Here is an 18,087-nt window from a genome sequence, read left to right on the forward strand (position 1 = left end):
TGAACGTTTCATTCCATTACAAAATACTGACAATTTTTTTACAGAGTGAACACAGAAATTTTCAAGTAAAATGTAATTCTCATCTCAACAAAACACAATTATATATATATCTATATATATATATCTCTATATATTTATATATACACATATATATGGCATTGTACAAATATATATATGTGTGTATATATATATATATATGTATATATAGCATGGTACAAATAAACACCATATTTTCCCCCAAACTGTATTGTATTGAATGAGATATGTCACATTTGTCAACCATTTGTTCAGTTCTTGATTATTGCTTATTTAGGGAACAAGGAGGTTAAGTGTCAAATCACATGTATTTGTTGTATGCATACATGTATGCATATATATATATAGCATATATGTATCTTCGATCATATGCCAGTTGCAGGTAGGATTGATTTGAATGTTCTCAGTTTCCAGCATTTTAATGAATATTTTTTCATTTATCATCATGAATATTCATGTTAATTTTAATTTAGTCCAATTTTTTTAATGATATGAAACATAGGCTATAAGAGTAACTATAATTGACCCTTTTTCTACAATTTTCTCTTTACCAATTCAAATCCTACTGGTGTTTCAAATTATACTTGTTCACCTTGTCAAACCTCTCCAGAACCCAATTGAGAGGAATTCAAATTTGGAAAGGAGAGATTAAAAGACAAAGAACAAAAGTGCACATTAGGGCAAATTACTCAGTCCCTCGGGAATAGGTCAGAGCGCCATTCAATCAGCCTGAGGACTAAGGGAACTAACATTCCTCACCTCTAAACTCTGTTCCTATATTTTGTTTGCATGAAAAAGGCATTTATATGCAATAAAATCTATTAACTTTGTAACACTTTCATGGGAAGTCAGCTATAAATTATATCAGCATCCCTCCAACTCTGACCTGAACATCAAATTCCTGTCCAGAGCAGGGTTATTGGTCCTGTGCTCTGGCTTCATTGTTATAATGGGGCTCCTGTTGTATTTGAATGTAAAAAAAATAATGTACGTGGAATATTTCCATTTTATCAGAATGCTTGATATTCAGCATTCTATGTTCTAAAACCCTGTGTTTGTGTTTCCAATCTCATTCAGAATAATGTGCAAAGTATAAATCTTTGGGTAGCTAAAGATAATCAAAGTTTATAAAATGGTTTTCATCTCTCCAGTTCCATGTGTATATCTCCATTTTTTAATTTAAAAGAACCTATTAACTCCACTGAAACCTAGTGAATAAAAATTAATTAAAACACAATAATTAAATGTACAGGTAATTTCCATAGCATGACCCTGGAACTTATTTGTATTCAAAATATATCTACATACTGAAAAAAGTGTGGCTCAACTTTTCTCTCATGATGAATATAACACTGTCACCTTTAATGGATATTACTTGCACTAAACTAATTTATAATACGCTATGGTTAAGTTTCTCTTTCCTTTGTTTTATCTTTTTCCTTCTTTCATGCTTTTTCCTTCCTATCCTCCATCCTTTCCTCTTTTTCTTCTTTTCTTACTTTAATGGTCCTTTTTCCAAAAAGCATGTAAACCGGCTTAAGAGATTAAACTACCAAACACTAAACTAAACAAGCGAATAAAGCCAGTATATAAACTATCAGGCTGTTTAATTGTCTGGGCTTTAGTTTCTTCCACTATCTCTCTAACATTTGTATTACTCTCATAGTTTTTTTTTGTTTGTTTGTTTTGTTTACTTGTGTTTGTTTTTTTTTTTAAATTCCCTTTCACATTACCTGCTTAGCAACCAGGTTGAGCTGAATTGGCTCCCAAATATGCATCTTATACTTTGAGATTTAATAAGAATGGCACTTTTCCACTGTTGAGAAAAGTTGAAGCCAATGACTTTAGAAAATTGATTGCCAGCCAGAAAACTAATGGTGCTTCTTAGACAGCAGTTGTGTGAATGAGCATATGTAGGCATATTTTTTTAATTTGCTTTATTTCTCTAGTTCCCATGACTTGTGAAGAGCTTTGGTATTCACTGTCCCCATGACCTGTTGAAATTTCCTGAGCTACCTCTCAAGCCAAAGGCAAATATAACAGAAGAAGCCTTGCCCGGTTTGAACACACAGACTCACATAAAACATATACATGCTGACATGGTATATGTGCATTTTGTTTAACATAAGTTCATCATGCCAACATGAGACTATGAAAATACGGTGCTCAGTTTTGAAATCCAAATCATTTCCCTTCGCAAAATGGAGACAATCTACCCAAATCTCTTCCGTTTTAGTAGAAGCCTTGACTTCTAACAAATATACCTTCCTGGAGGCTTTTGCATATTTCAGAGAAGAAGCCACAGCTTTGAATCCCATGTACATAACGACACAGGGAAAAAGGGAGGAAGATTTAAGTATTTCTCTTTTTTGATTGCATTTTATACTATAGGAGCTTCTCCTTAAAAATATAGCAACTTTGTCATGGCAGACAACAAAATAAATGGGGCTCAAAGCATGGGTGCACTTTCTTGGCAAAATCATTGAAAAGTTTGTGTGTATGGGGTCTCACATTCTTGACTCTTTCAGAACTTTGAAGGCAGTCATTTGTGGCTATTTTGAAAACTAAACATATTGATTTTTTTCTCCATTGGCCATCAGTGAAGGAGGATGAAGAATAAGATGGAGGCAGAAGTGGCAAAGACAGCAGACTACACAGGCAGGTATGGCACCAAATAACAATCAAGCTTGGAAAAAAATCATGAAGAGACCAAGAGCAGGCCCATAACTGAGCAATATAAGCAAACCTTTATAATGCGTTTGACTCAGAACTATTATACAGTTGTATAACATTCCTCTAAAAGAAGCCTTCTCCCATGCAAGGATTTATGAACATTGCCAATAAGACTCAAAGAAGGAAACAGGCTTCTTGATGGTGTTCTCAATCTCAAACACCTCTGCAAATGCCAACAGTGCAAGTGATAAAAGCCAGTGATGGTTTGGACTACATCTAAATGAGGAAAAGACAATGGAAATGAAGCTCTGGAGGCAGTGATGAACAATGGGTACTGAGAGGATGATGGAGAGTAACTCTGCCAGTAAAACTCGCTTAGATGAGGTTGTGGAGTCTGAGATCCACAAAGATGCTCTGTGCATCCATATAAATAATAAGATTTGGAAAGTAACAAATGAAAGCACACAAGGCAAGCTAAACAAAAAGCACTCGGTTCCACAGGTGCTATATACAGATGGACATGAAAGCTGAATGGTATGGGAAACTATACCATTGAGGCTGAAGATAAGAAAGGAAGCAAGGGAGATGCAATGTTTTGATCACTTCTTGGCAGAGAGAATCCTGGTAATTACCAACTTGGCAGAAAGGACACACTGCAAGACAGATTGCTCTTGGTTGTTGAAGAATGTTGAAGCAGGATCACTTTGGAAATGCAAAGAGGTGACTATGCTTTGGGAAGAGGCACAAAACAGCAATTGACTGGGCTCTGCATGGAACAGGCTTTCCAAATGGCATCTCCATGCAAACCAGACCAGCTCTTTTCCCAGCTATGTTTTCTGCAAGCCAAACAATATAGGAACTGAAATCTTTGGGTTCAAGAATGATTTTTCCACATATTTTTTATCAAATGGCCGACCTGCTGAATTTCTGAAAATGGCTTGAGGAAGAACTGAGATTCATGACCAATCTGATTTTCACAAGGCATTCACCATATTGATAATGCTCTGTTCCTGGTAATGCCACACTTAAAATGGCAGCGTCATGGTTGACTGGGAAAAGAACTAAAGGTAGCAGAGCCACACTTTGGAATTTGCAAATAGTTTATAATAGATGGCACCTTGTGTTGAAAGAAAGGGACTGAGGGAGGAAAAGAAGCCAAGGTGAAGAACCTCAACACATACATTTGGAAATCTTGCCAAGAAATCATGATTCTGCTATTCATTGAACTTCTCATTTCTTTGCATTTGATTAAAATGGACCAGATACTTATATTTTCATGAGAAGGGAAACCACTGAAGTGATTGAACAAAGGATATATAATTGTTAGTGTTTGACAACCATGTTAGTTTTTGGCAACAGCACATCAACCTGTGTTAAATTCAAACATTTTCTGGCTTTTAAGGGTTACTGATAACCTAGTATGCATTGGAACCTGATGAATGAATTCCTATTGTTTTCATCATCTCTAACATGTGAACACAATCCACACATAGAGAGGCTTGCTCCTGAACAGAGAATGAAAATTGCTAGGACTAACAGAGGGAAGTAGACTTACAATGAGTAAATATACAAAAGCCCCAAATAATTATAATAGTCACAGCTTGGCAATGAGTTTCCAGACTATGAAATTAGTTTTCTTGTGAAGAATGGAGATTTTACAAGGCTAGTATAAACATGGGTGATTGGAAAATCAAACTGTTCTTTGTGAGTTATCGTAAGGTCTGGAATAATGGTGATAACATTTATTAAAAAAAAAAAAAAAAAAAAACTCCCTATGAATCACTGTAGTTTGGTGTTTTTAGCAGTACTGTTGCCAAGAATGCTTGCCTTGGAAGTACAACAGTGGGAACTTGAATTGTGAAGCACAGGTCCCAGCTTACCCCTGACACAATGAGCTCTCCTCCCAGATTCTGTACTTCGGCTTTCACCTTGCTGCAGATATTAAGTTGATGGCAATACAAGGCAATTCGTTGAAGGTAGGCTAATAAATCCTGCTTACATGCTGAATCAGGACACTATAAAACATTAAAAAAAGGTCATCTCAATTAGTAAGTACTCTTCAGTTTCTAATACTTGCTATATAAAAGCTGTGAGAAGAAAAGGTTTCACTGTCATATACCTTAATTACAACCATTCAACTTAACTTCTTTATAGTGCATTTTTAAGAAGGCCACAGCCAGAAGGTAAGAATGGTTAGCTCTACTTTGATAAATTCTATACAAAAAATATTGATGATCTCCCGGAAAGTCTTACTGGGACTCCTGGATACATTTATGAGTATTTTACCAATTATCTTCTAAACTGCTAAGAAAACAATATTCTATAGGTTTTTCCTGAGTGGCCCATTCAACGTTCACTACATGCAAAGTTATTTTAACACAGAGAACAAAGCAACAGATGCTAGAAAGAAATCATCCTGTGTGGCCGTCTCTCTGCCATAGTACAAGATAGAGTTTCAATTCAGTTAGTAGGGGGAAAATGCACTTGTTTCTTTTGGCTATCTAAGACATGTATCATTCACTAAAGGAACTCTATTACACTTCTTGGAATTCCATATTTATCCAAATTTTAGCAACATGATAAACTTCCTTTAAACAAGAGACTCTGAGAAGTATCAAGACCACTGTAAAAGAAAGATTTGAGTGAAATGAATTTGAAGCCAATTGAAATAAGCTGATAAGTGTAACAATAAGACCCTTCAAAGGATGCACCAAAGATTTTGAATTCTCAGAAAAATTCTGGTGACCATAGATTTTTAATTCTCTTTGTAACTTCTCTTTGTAACACTGAGCAGAGCTGAACACTTCCACAGACATTTACATGATTCCCTAAAGCACTTCTGAAGCTTCAATGCCAATGGCTATCCAGTAATTGAAATATCTTTCTATTGCTATCCAAAGTTCAGCTCAAAATTCTCCAGGATATTCTATTGTTCTGACTCAATCTGGCACTTGCAAAGGACATATAATCACCAGATCCTTGATGAAACATTGTAAGAATTGAGTACCTACAGCCCAAACCAAAGTATGTTATTTAGAATAAGAGTATGAGACAAAGACTCCAGCTAAGTTTCCTTCAATCTCAAGAAAGGGAATTCTTTCATTAATACTGTGAAGCCAGTCATTTGACATAGCCATTTATTTAATAAATGACAAAGGGGTCTTTTGTATACATAACACTTACCATTGTGGTATTTTTTTCACTAACTGCATTTATCAAGAAAGAATCCCACAGAGACTTTTTTTTAGCTTCCTACAAGTACTTAGTACTGTAATATTTATCCTACTCCAGAGACTCATATACTGAAAGGAATTAACTTTAAAATGATATCTCCCTAGAGGGCTGACAAGGCTTTTGATACAAATACCTTGTAGCAAATTAAAATGGAAGTTCTATCTCAATGGAACAGTAATTAAAAATGCAACAGTCCGTAAAAAGTTTATATTGCGTGCATACCTCAAATCTTCATAAAAATATTTTCCGGCAAGATAAAGGCAAGCAATCGACATTTTAGAAATGCTCATTCTATTCGATTATTTAAACTGAAGCATTTAAAACACACGTAAAGGTATGATGGACCAAGAAAAATAACTCTTATACCATGGAAATAGTAGAAATGGGTGCAGAATTTGAGAAAGAACTGTCCCATTCAGATAAAGCATTAGCAAAAGTTGCAAGTTGCTCCACAACTGATAAGAAGAATACCACAAAGAAAGCATTATGTTTAACTCCATCTATTTTTGTTGTTGTTGTTATGTCATCATTAAATAGCATTTTAATATTTTGTCACAATCTCAAAATACATCTAGAATCCTGGGATATTTGTGTGTGTATATGCGTGGTGTGTTTTCCAGATACCAAAACTGTTTGGGGCTATGCTTCATGTTGCTTTTTTGTTGGAAATAAGTATCCAAAATTACAAAATCAAAAATAAGAATCACAATAAAAAAATATTGAGCTCAAGGAGCCTAAACATATTGAGAAATAGTTTCAGCCACTGAGATTCAGAGTATAATGGAAAGGCCATCCAAACTCCATCCACTTTCACTCCTAAGAAGGAATCTGTCCAAACACAACCTGGTTTCAGAACCACCCGCCAATCTCTGGTCATTCCACTCATTCCAAAATTTTGCAAAAAATTCCCTCAACATTTGCAGAAAAAATACAGCATTCTTTCCTGGCTGGTGCATTTCTGTATGTTTGCATGTATGCATGAATATTTTCAAGTAAGTTCGTTGTCTCTCTTCTCTTTTATTTTTTAATTTTTTTAAAATTAATATTATTATTTATTTATTTTTATTTTGGTTGTGCTGGGTCTTAGTTGCCACACACGTGCTCCTTAGTTGAGGCCAGCTGGCTCCTTAGTTGTGGCATGCGAACTCGTAGTCGTGGCATGCATGTGGGATCTAGTTCCCTCATCAGGGATCAAACCCATGTCACCTGCAGTGGAAGGCAGATTCTTCTTTTTTTTTTTTTTTTTTTTCTTTTGCGGTACGCGGGCCTCTCACTGTTGTGGCCTCTCCCGTTGTGGAGCACAGGCTGCAGACGCGCAGGCTCAGCGGCCATGGCTCACGGGCCCAGCCGCTCCGCAGCATGTGGGATCTTCCAGACCGGGGCACGCACCCGTGTCCCCTGCATCGGCAGGCGGGTTCTCAACCACTGCGCCACCAGGGAAGCCCCGGAAGGCTGATTCTTAACCACTGCACCACCAGGGAAGTCCCTCTCCTCTCTTTTACATGAACTTTCTGGGTTACATATGGAACTCAACCTACGCTGCAAATGTAGGAAGCTTGGCAGTTGGCATTGTCCTGAAATTAACAATTTAATAATGCTAAAAATTTCAATCCTTACAAATTTCAGGAAATTCTCAAATTATGATCATATTTAAATGAATTAACTTTACTATTGAGTATTTCTCAAAAATTCAAAAGAAAGCAAAAAACATTCCCTCAGATTAGCCATCATATGTATAAAAAAAGTTAAAGTGAGACAATCTGTAGGCTTATTTTAAATGTAATACTAATAGTTTAATCATATATTTTTCTTTTCAGACTTTGGAAGATGAGTAAATCTAGTATTGACTTGCAGGATTCTAAAATCGGAGATGCTGAAGACACAAGGATTTAGAGAAACAGTCATATTAAGGAATGAGGGAGAACAATTATAGTAAGCAACTCAAAAATCACAGGAGACTAGGACCATCAAAGGGGGAGGAAACAATCCTAAATCTTTCATTGTCTCCAGAGAGCATGATTGTTTTGTAGTCTGGTAGGCAAATTCATGCTCATAATGTTTTCTCCATGTACATACAGTTTATATAATATTTTCTATTTCAGAATCTTAATTTATATTTTAAAACATTTTCCTTTTAAAACAGTTCAAACTGTAAGCCACTGGTTGCTTAAAGAGATGAGCATCAGCTATCTGGAAAAGTATATTGCCGAAAGTACCCTTAAAAGAAATGGCCCATTATTGCAACAAGACATATTTAGAACAGGATTTTAGAGTTCCAATTCAGCAAAATAAGATGAAAAGTGTGGAAATAAGCTCAAACCCTCAACATTCAGATTGAGAACTATTTTAACGTGTATCATAGTTCAGTCTAAAAGCATAAAAGATACTATTGAGAATTTTGTTAATCTCTGATGCCCTTTGAGTCTGGATGAAAATAAAGCTGAAATCTGTATGTTCTTGACTATGTGGACTCATCCCATTTATACTAGGGCATAAATTATTATGAGAGCATCATTACAGTGAGATCAGTTATAACAATAAGTAAAGTTCTTTCTTTTGCTTCCCCCTTGTGCAGTGTATTTGACTTTCGGAATGAGCACAGCCAGGATCCATGATTCCTTGGGGATTATGTCTCTTAAAAAGTGGGTACTCTTCTTTCTCAAGGAATTTTGATCATCGGATTTACTAGTCCCTCCTGAACTGAACCCACCTTTGGCATCAACTCAGTCTCCACAGAGTTAGAGGCCAGTTTGTAAAATGGTAGCGATTCTCTACAATTCATTCTTCAGGGGCATTTTATAGAGTGCATAAAACCCATTACAGAATGCAAGAGCTAGTTAATGACCCCACTCAGCATGTGCTTGCTCTTCTCTCTTATATTACCTGATCAGCCACAGCTCGGGCTAATTTGTCCATTCGAGAGCCTGCTTCGGCAATTTTCTTGGCGGCATTAATCACATCAGATGTATTTTTCAACGGGCCTTTGCCTCTGAAAAAACAGACACACCATAATTAGAAATCCACTTTATGACAGGAAATAGACACACCTACCATATTGTTTGGCCAGGACTCTGCTTTTGTATTTGATTTGGCTCTGACCAAGTTAGAGGAAATTTGAATGTTTTCTTGATTCACTTCAATTTCCATGTAAATAACTCACTTCACTTGCTTTCATTTTTAGGGGATATTTTTCCCTATTTGGATATGCATGCTCACATTTTATTCTTTACATGTCTATCTATATATTTTAAACAGTGGTCCCTTAAAAAAGATGATCACCACAAGAGCAATGGGAATTTAATATGTAAATTCTTACCGTGTGTCTATGCTGTTGTATATACATTTGCCTTCATAACAACCCTAACAAGTAGGCATCATCATTCCCATTTTAAAGAAAAAAATAGACTAAAGTGAATAACTCATCTAAGCTTATGCAAATCATGTGATAAATTCTAAATTTAAATCAGAGGCTAGCCAAAATAAATGCACATGCATTGTCTTTCATACCATGCTCAACACTATTATTATGTTAATTATATTTTTAAGTCCACTTTGGCTCTTTAAGAAGCCACTGCCTCTTGTCCATAACTGGGAACTGTTTGGCCAGAATTTCAGAAATCTGCTGAGCTCTTACTCTTGCTGGTTTATATGTTTCTGGGACTGACTTACGAAGGAAGACGCACAGAACACTGTGTGACAGTAGATGTCTTTATGCCAAACCATTTTCCCAATATTTTCACATAAGGCTTTCAATTAGGTGAACTGTTTAATATTACTTGTCTTTTAAATATTTATTAGAAAGGAAAAGGAAATTATGCTGCATCATAAATCTTTAAACAAAATGTTGCATATGGTATTTTTCTTGAGAGGTAAATAAAATAATAGACTAAATACATTCATTCTTATATTTTTAGCATTGTTACTGGTCTCCTTATATGCATCTAAAAATCAATACACTTTTTGGGCCTACAAAATTATAAACCTATAGTTAAGACATGTGGTGAAATATAGAGAAAAACCACTCAGAAGTGATTTATTTAGAATGCATAGGGACTGGGTAATGATTGCCATTGTTATATAATAATATTTTATAAAATGGAAGACTTAAAATGACTTTATAAAATAAATGTAAATGAAGGGCATTTTGTTTCCCTCTTAATTTTGCCTCTGGCACTTTCAGTGTTAGTAGGTAAAAGTAAAATATATTGTGTTCATGTCAGTGCTTAAACATAGGGAAATTCAAAACAAGTTATTTCATTTTACTGTGGTAACATTAACTCTTCCACAAAAGACACTGACTTTTTTTCAGTTGTTGTATAGATTGTTTAAATATGGACAGAGATTTTACATGTGAATTTGATATAATATGGATGAATTAAAGAATCTGTGACAATTGGGCTCCCATTCTCTCTCATTATTTTTTAAAAATTATCTCTAAATAAACTTTTATTTTGTTTTTGGTTTATATTTTTAAAGGAAAGGTTAGATGCAGACTCTGTTAATATTTAATATTACTCTCATTATTCTTTATTTCTCTGTAACTTCCAAACCTTAGAAAATCTTTTTTGCAAACTTACTCTGTCAAAATATTTGTTGTTACTTTTTGCTTTCATCTTAACCCATTCACAAAGGGCTGCACTATGCTTGATTTTTCATTACTAACAATCTTGGTGTTTGTTTGCTCCAAGAATTTCAAAGGACTTGAGGAAATGCTTTCTCATGAACCTTTCATGATAACTTTCAACAGTTGATTGACTGACAAAATGTGCTAAGATAATAAAGAACATTTATAGAGACTTGAATTTGTTTGAGGCTCAGACTCCCATATTGCAGCTAAAGCATGATTAGAAGCATGTCTTTTGTGACTACACCAGAGATTACAGTACACAGACTCACTATTATATTGTATTTAAAAATTTGAGACTTTAGAGTTCACCTTGCAGACTCAATTCAAATGCTTGGAATCACAAGTTGATGACAGGGATGTATTACATGAAACTAGAGAGCAATGTAGAAATTTGGGGATCATCAAATATTTTCTCATTTTCTAACTGAGAAAGCTGAAACCTAAAGAGGAGGCTAAGTGACCTGCCCAAGATGTTAATGCAGAGAATGATAAGGAGAGAGAAAAAGGACTGAAACCTCTGTGTCCCTAATCACAATTTAGTACTCTTTTTGCTATATTCTGATGAGATAGCTAAAGTAGTAACCTCAGGGAAACACAAATAGCCATAACTATAGATATTAATATGCAAGAAATACCAAAAACAATAATCATCTGACTCAAGAATTTAGAAAGTAGGAAGAAACTAATAAAAATCACTAACATGTGGAATCTAAAATAGGGCACAGGTGAACCTATCTACAAAACAGAAACAGACTCACAGACATAGAGAACAGCCTTGTGGTTGCCAAGGAGGAGAGGGGTGGGGAAGGGGAGGACTGCGAGTGTGGGATTAGCATATGTAAACGATTACATATAGGATGGATAAACAACAAGGTCCTACTGTATAGTACAGGGAACTATATTCAATATCCTGTGATAAACCATAATGGAAAATAATATTAAAAAAAGAATGTCTCTATTACAGAGTCACTTTGCTGTACAGCAGAGATTGGCACAACATTGTAAATCAACTATACTTCAATAAAAAATAAAATTAAAAAAATAATAAGAAGAGATTTATGAGTTAGAAAATAATAGAACACAGAAAATAAATAAATTGATTACAAAAAAAGGAAGGCAAAACTGATATAGAAAATATACTTAGCTTGCTATCAAGAAAAAATAGGAGAAAAATATTCTAAAGTACAAAAAGGTAAGATTTAAATTATCTTAAAAAACAGAAAATTTGAAGTATTATAGTACTAGTTTCCTCAAATACATGTAAAGAAATTTGAGAACCTGGATGAAATAACTTTCTAGGAAAATATAATTTACCAACACTGGCTAGAAAGTAGATTTTGAAAAATCTAAAGAGTCTGATTTCCATGAAAGAAATAAGTAATGCTGTCAGAGAGAAAGCTGGTCAAAAAATCAGTAAATCCAGATGGTTTCTCAGAGGAATTTACTAAACCTTTAAAACAGGGGTCCCCAACCCCTGGGCCACACAGCAGGAGGTGAGTGGTGGGCAAGCAGGCAAGCAAGCTCCCTGCTCCCCACACCCCATTGTCTGTGGAAAAATTGTCTTCCAAGAAACTGGTCCCTGGTGCCAAAAAGGTTAGGGACCACTGCTTTAAAAAGAAGATAATCCCAATGCAATTTAAATTCTCCCAGAATATAGGAAAAGAAGAAAGACTTCAAAAACAGTTTCATTAAGTAACATAATACTGATATTGTCAGAAGCACCTAATACAAATTATTTATTTAAGATTCTGCACAGCAAAGGAAACCATCAACAAAATGAAAAGGCAACTTACTGAATGGGAGAAAATATTTGCAAATCATAGATCTGATACGGGGTTAATATCCAAAATATATAAAGAGCTCAATCAATAGCAAAAAAGCAAATAATCTAATTTAAAGACAGGCAGAGGGCCTGAATAGACGTATTTCCAAAGAAGACATACAGATGGCCAAGAGGTACATGAAAAAGTACTTGACATGACTAATCATCAGGGAAATGCAAACCAAACCACGATAAGATATCACCTCACACCTGTCAGAATGGCTTATATCAAGAAAACAACAAATAACAGATGTTGACAAGGATGTGGAGAAAAGGGAACACTTGTGCACTATTGATGGAAATGTAAATTGGTGCAGCCACTATGGAAAACAGTATGGAGTTTCCTCAAAAAATTAAAAATAGAACTGCCATATGATTCAGTAATTCCACTACTGGGTATTTATCTGAAGAAAATGAAAACACTAATTTAAAAAAATATATGCCCCCCTATGTTCATTGTAGCATTATTTACAATACTCAATATATGGAAGCAATCTAAGTGTCTATCAATGGATGAATGAATAAAGACACAAATAAATGGAAAGATGTCTCATGTACATGGATTAGAAGACCTAATATTATTAAGATATCATACTACACAAAGCAATCAATGTAATCCCTATCAAAAACCCAGCAGCAATTTTGCCAAAATAGAAAAATCTATCTTAAAATTCATATGGATTGTCAAGGCACCCCAAATAGCCAAAACAATCTTAAAAAAGAACAAAGTTAGGGGCCTTACTACAAAGCTACAGTAATCAAAACAGTGTAGTACTGGCATAAAGGCAGATGTATAAAATAATGGAACAGAAAATAGAAAGCCCAGCAGATTTTTGACAAGGTTGTCAAGACCATTCAACAGGAAAAGGACAGTGCTTTCAACAAAAGATGTTGGGAAAATTGATATCTACATGCAAAAGAATGAAGCAGGACCTTTATCTTATACCACATATAAAAATCAACTGGAAGTGGATCATGAGAGCTAATCTGTACATATCTTACAAGAAAAGTTAGGGGAAAAACTTCGTGACATTGATTTCTTGCATGCGACACCAATAAAACAGACAACAACAATAAAAATAGACAAATTTGACTATATCAAAATTTTTAAAACTTCTGTGCATTGAAGGAGACAATCAACAGAATAAAAAGGCAACCCACAGAATCAGAGAAAATATTTGCAAATCCTATATCTGACAAGGGGTTGATATCGAGAATATAGAAAAACTCCTAGAACTCAACACTAAAAATTAATCAGCCTGATTAAAAAATGGGCAAAAGACCTGAATATACATTTCTCCAAAGAAGAATACAATGGCTAATCAGCACATGAAAAGATGTTCAACACCACTAATTATCAGGAAAATGTAAATCAAAATCACAATGAGAGGGCTTCCCTGGTGGCGCAGTGGTTGAGAATCTGCCTGTTAATGCAGGGGACACGGGTTCGAGCCCTGGTCTGGGAGGATCCCACATGCCACGGAGCAACTAGGCCCGTGAGCCACAACTACTGAGCCTGCACTCTGCAACGAGAGGCTGCGATAGTGAGAGGCCCGCGTACTGCGATGAAGAGTGGCCCCCACTTGCCTCAACTAGAGAAAGCCCTCACACAGAAACGAAGATCCAACACAGCAAAAATAAATAAATTAATTAATAAACTCCTACCGCCAACATCTTCTAAAACAAAAAAAATCACAATGAGATACCATCTCACACTCATTAAGATGGTTACTATAAAAACAAACAAAAACAGAAAATAAGAAGTCTTGGTGAGGATGGGAAGGAGATGGAACCTTTGTGCACTGTTGATGGGAATGTAAAATGGTGCAGCTGCTATGTAAAACAGTACAGTGTTTCCTCAAAACATTAAACATAGAACTACCATGTGATCCAGCAATTCCACTCCTGGGTATATAGTCAAAGAATTGAAAGCAGGGTCTCAAAGAGATATTTGTACACCCATATTCATAGCAATATTATTCACAATCCAAGTGCCCAAGAATAGATGAATGGATAAACAAAATATGATATATACATTCAATGAAATATTATTTAGCCTTAAGAGGAATGAAAGTCTGACATGTACAATAAGGATGAACCTTGAGAACATTACGTTAAGTGAAATATGCCAGTCACAAAAAGACAAATGCTATATATTTTCACGTATATGAGATACTAGAGTAGTCAAATTCATAGAGACAGAAAGGAGGATGGTGTTGCCAGGGATGTTGCCCAGAAAAGATCAGAAGTCTGAGTCTTCCTATTAGTGGAAGGCAGTGTGGACAAAGGGACTAGATCCATTGGCTGTAGTTCCCAGTCTCAAAGTGATGGTTTATACCCTTTGTCTTTCCCTAACTTAATCAGATTCTCTACTTTGGGCATTTTGAAAGGTGCTTTGAGGAATCTTGTGACCTTAAAGACAAAAGCCATCTTATTGTTCCATTTGGAACATGTTTTTAGTTTTCTTGGAAAAATATCAAGCCATCGAATTGGCTCTACTGTATAGGTTCATGTAACCTTCTCTCTTTTGCTAATAGGTTATTCTTATACAAGGGTCAATATTTGGAAGCTTTCCCAGGAAATGGTCACTTCAAAAAAAAAAAAAAAAAAGAGAATCATGGAAAGCTATTACTACATTACTGCTATCCACTATTTAACAACTAATTCATATTTATTTCATGAAAAGGTAATAGGTATTAATGAGAAAAATCAATGTGTGGGTGCATTTTGAGTCAATGTACTCAGTACCCAGAATTCTTAAATTCTGAGTTAATCCAAATTAAAAACATTTATTTACTATAGTTTTCTCAGTACCTCTAACAGATCAATATATGATGTGACTCTCCAGTAATGAGATATAGTAAGTAAGGAGTATTATTTGTAAATATACTGAATCATAGAAGCCCCTTTTCAGAACCACAGTCCATAAAACATAGTTGGAAATACCAGTTTCACCAATTAGCTGAAGCAGTCTAAAGACAGCACAGTGGAAAAGTTGTATTAATCTGCGGATTAAAGATAAATCAGGTGAGACTGTAGGACCATAAGTTGAATTATTCAAGGAAGTAACATTTATATGATGGTCTTGAAGTTGAAATACAAATATGCACAAAATTGAGAAGGAATCTAAGGGTCAATAAAGGTACGCCTTGGATAGCAAACTCAAGATTTTTATATTATTCTATGAAAAGAGGAAAGAAAGTTTTGGTGCAAAGGGAGCTAGATGGATGTCCTTTAATGGTCAGATATGGCATGGTATGAACTGACAAGAGTCAAGAATTGGAACTGAAAGACCAGTCAAGCTGTCACTTGGGCTGAAGCCCTGAGTGTCCATACCAAGGCAGGAATGAAATTTGGGAATAGCGGGCTGATTACATGATTCTTTACTGTAGCAGTAGATTGTACCCTGAAAGCTTTTTGTTTTAGCCTGAACCCAGTTCCTTTCAAGATCAGAACTTACAGTTGATCTCAAGAGACAGCTTTGTCCCTTGCTGTACAATTAAACTTGGGTTTCTTTCCCGAACTGCTGCCATCTGCACACCTTTTGTTATTGGGATACAAGACTGGGCCATGCTATTTCTTTCTGAAAGTGACATGAGAGGTATGGATTCACCCTATGCAGCATTTCTGCCATCACTCTGAGATGATGAACTGTTTCCTGTTCACTTCTTGGAAGTCAAGAAGTGAACAGGAAACAGACATGAGGCATAATCAGTTTTATCCACCATGAAGAAGTTATTACACAAATAATGAGGCAGAACCTCTCCAATTTTAATAATAATGGAGTGGATATCATTGAGGTTACTGAATCAAATTAATGAATTAGCTACTGATAAGAATAAAACAACAAAATAATAAATGCAAGGTTTTTTTTTTTTTTCTTGCACCCAAACACCCTTTAAACGTAAGATCTGAAGAGAGTAGTCAAGTTTCAATTCCTACTCAGCTATATCCTTTCCTTTACATAAGGGAACATAATACGTAAGAGCCATTAGAGGTATAGAGCTGAAATTATTCCTTCTTAAAGTGGAAAATGCAAGGCTAATAATAATAATGCATAGGGTCAAGTGCAGTGAACTTATGTGAGAGGCACAAAGAAAGGCTCAAATTAGCTATCTCTTTGCACAGCAGATGGGGGCAGCAGCAAAACCTCAGCTTCCTGTGCTCCATTTCCAATTCACACTCTCTCCTGTTTCTCTGGTTATTAACTGTATCCTCCCTTTGCCCTCACAAAGGGGCACAAAACTACTCATCAGGCAGTGGGAAAAAAATGATAAGCAGTAGCACTCTAGACATTTCATTATTCAAATCAGCATAAAATGATTATACAAAATCCCTCAGGAACTGAAATGGCCCTCTTTTCACTTTTAAAACTATACTTTGACTGATAGAAAGTCTGTCTTATTTAACATCATCTAACAAGACCCCCTCAAGTATATCTCTCTTCCTTGACACAGTTATATAATCTAGAGCATTATAAAAAGTCTTCCTGATCTAAACTAGCAACATGACTTGATTCATCATTCACTTTAGATTAATGAGATTATTTGTTCAAGTGATGTTACTAATGGATTATATAATATCCATCAGATAAAGTATGAATATAGTGTTGAAAGCAAGCAAATTAAGTCATCACAGGCCTTGAAAAGCAATGACTGTGGGCTGCCATGATAGTCTGATTTGTAGGAAATTCAGACTTAAATAATGGCTCAGACTGAGTTATCCTACTATTATTTTTTGTGTGAAATAAATCTGTGAAACCGACAAAGACCAGCCAAATGTACAAATCTGAACTTCTAATGAATACAATGACATTTAAAATCTCGAAGGTCACCCTCATAACTTTAAAGTCATTCCACTAAAGTCAAAAACAATTTTTAAATATTTGGAGAAAGGACCAAGCAATGTCATTAGTACATATTGGCCAGAGGCAAAAGGGAAAGGGAAAAAGGCAGAGATGTGCCATATTTTATTATAACCTATAATTAATTGTAGGCTTTTCTTATTAAAAGAACTCAACAATCACTTAAAAAATTGTCACCCATAAGGTAGTGTCTTCACATTGCCACACATCTTATATAACTTTAATAACAAATACCATGTTGAATCCTTAAAACATCTTTGCTCATGTGTCTGTGTGTGTCTGTGTTTCTCAGAAAAAGAAATCTACAGAAAAATGATAGTTTTCATTCATATGGCAGCATAATTTACAACTTCATTACCTCGTTGGATTTTAAAACTCTCCTGTGAAAGTTGATAAGAAGAGTATTATTTTCCCACTTTACAAATGAATAGAGACAGTACGAGACAGGTCCAAAATCACCTGGTATTTGGACTAAAAATCCAGGGATCTTTCATTGAGCTTTGCTCTCCATTCGTCTGCCCTTTGGGTGGTAGGAAGGGCAGAAATGTCATCTCCCTTTAAAGAGGAAACTAAAAATGCAATGGCAGAAACAGCAATGACCCCTGATGAGGAAAAGGCTCCTGACAAAATTCTGACTGGTATCTTGATTTATTAAAAGCACTGCTCAGAGCAAAAGGATCTAAAACTTATACAGTGTTTAATTTCCCTGCCAAAATTACAGAATCAGAGAGTTGAACCTGATTCTTTGTGTGTAAGGATAAAATATGAGCTGAGATTAATGCTAAATCATGAGCTAGCATTAAACCATATTACATGTCTACATGCGCACAC

The 18,087-nt window shown here is 35.3% G+C and overlaps 1 protein-coding gene across 2 annotated transcripts in view; it reads right to left on the reverse strand.

The window, feature by feature from the left end:
• The window catches only part of CTNNA2 (catenin alpha 2), a 1,184,370-nt gene that overhangs the window by 39,822 nt on the left and 1,126,461 nt on the right, over nucleotides 1–18,087 (reverse strand). For both annotated transcript variants that reach the window (XM_067007311.1, XM_059079035.2), the window contains exons 16-17: nucleotides 8,827–8,932; nucleotides 4,590–4,724 (exon numbers count right to left, since the gene is read on the reverse strand). In XM_067007311.1, the coding sequence (XP_066863412.1) occupies nucleotides 4,590–4,724; nucleotides 8,827–8,932 (241 nt within the window). The remainder of the gene's footprint in view (nucleotides 1–4,589; nucleotides 4,725–8,826; nucleotides 8,933–18,087) is intronic.

Source organism: Kogia breviceps, chromosome 11, assembly GCF_026419965.1.
Source record: "Kogia breviceps isolate mKogBre1 chromosome 11, mKogBre1 haplotype 1, whole genome shotgun sequence".
NCBI lineage: Eukaryota > Metazoa > Chordata > Mammalia > Artiodactyla > Physeteridae > Kogia > Kogia breviceps.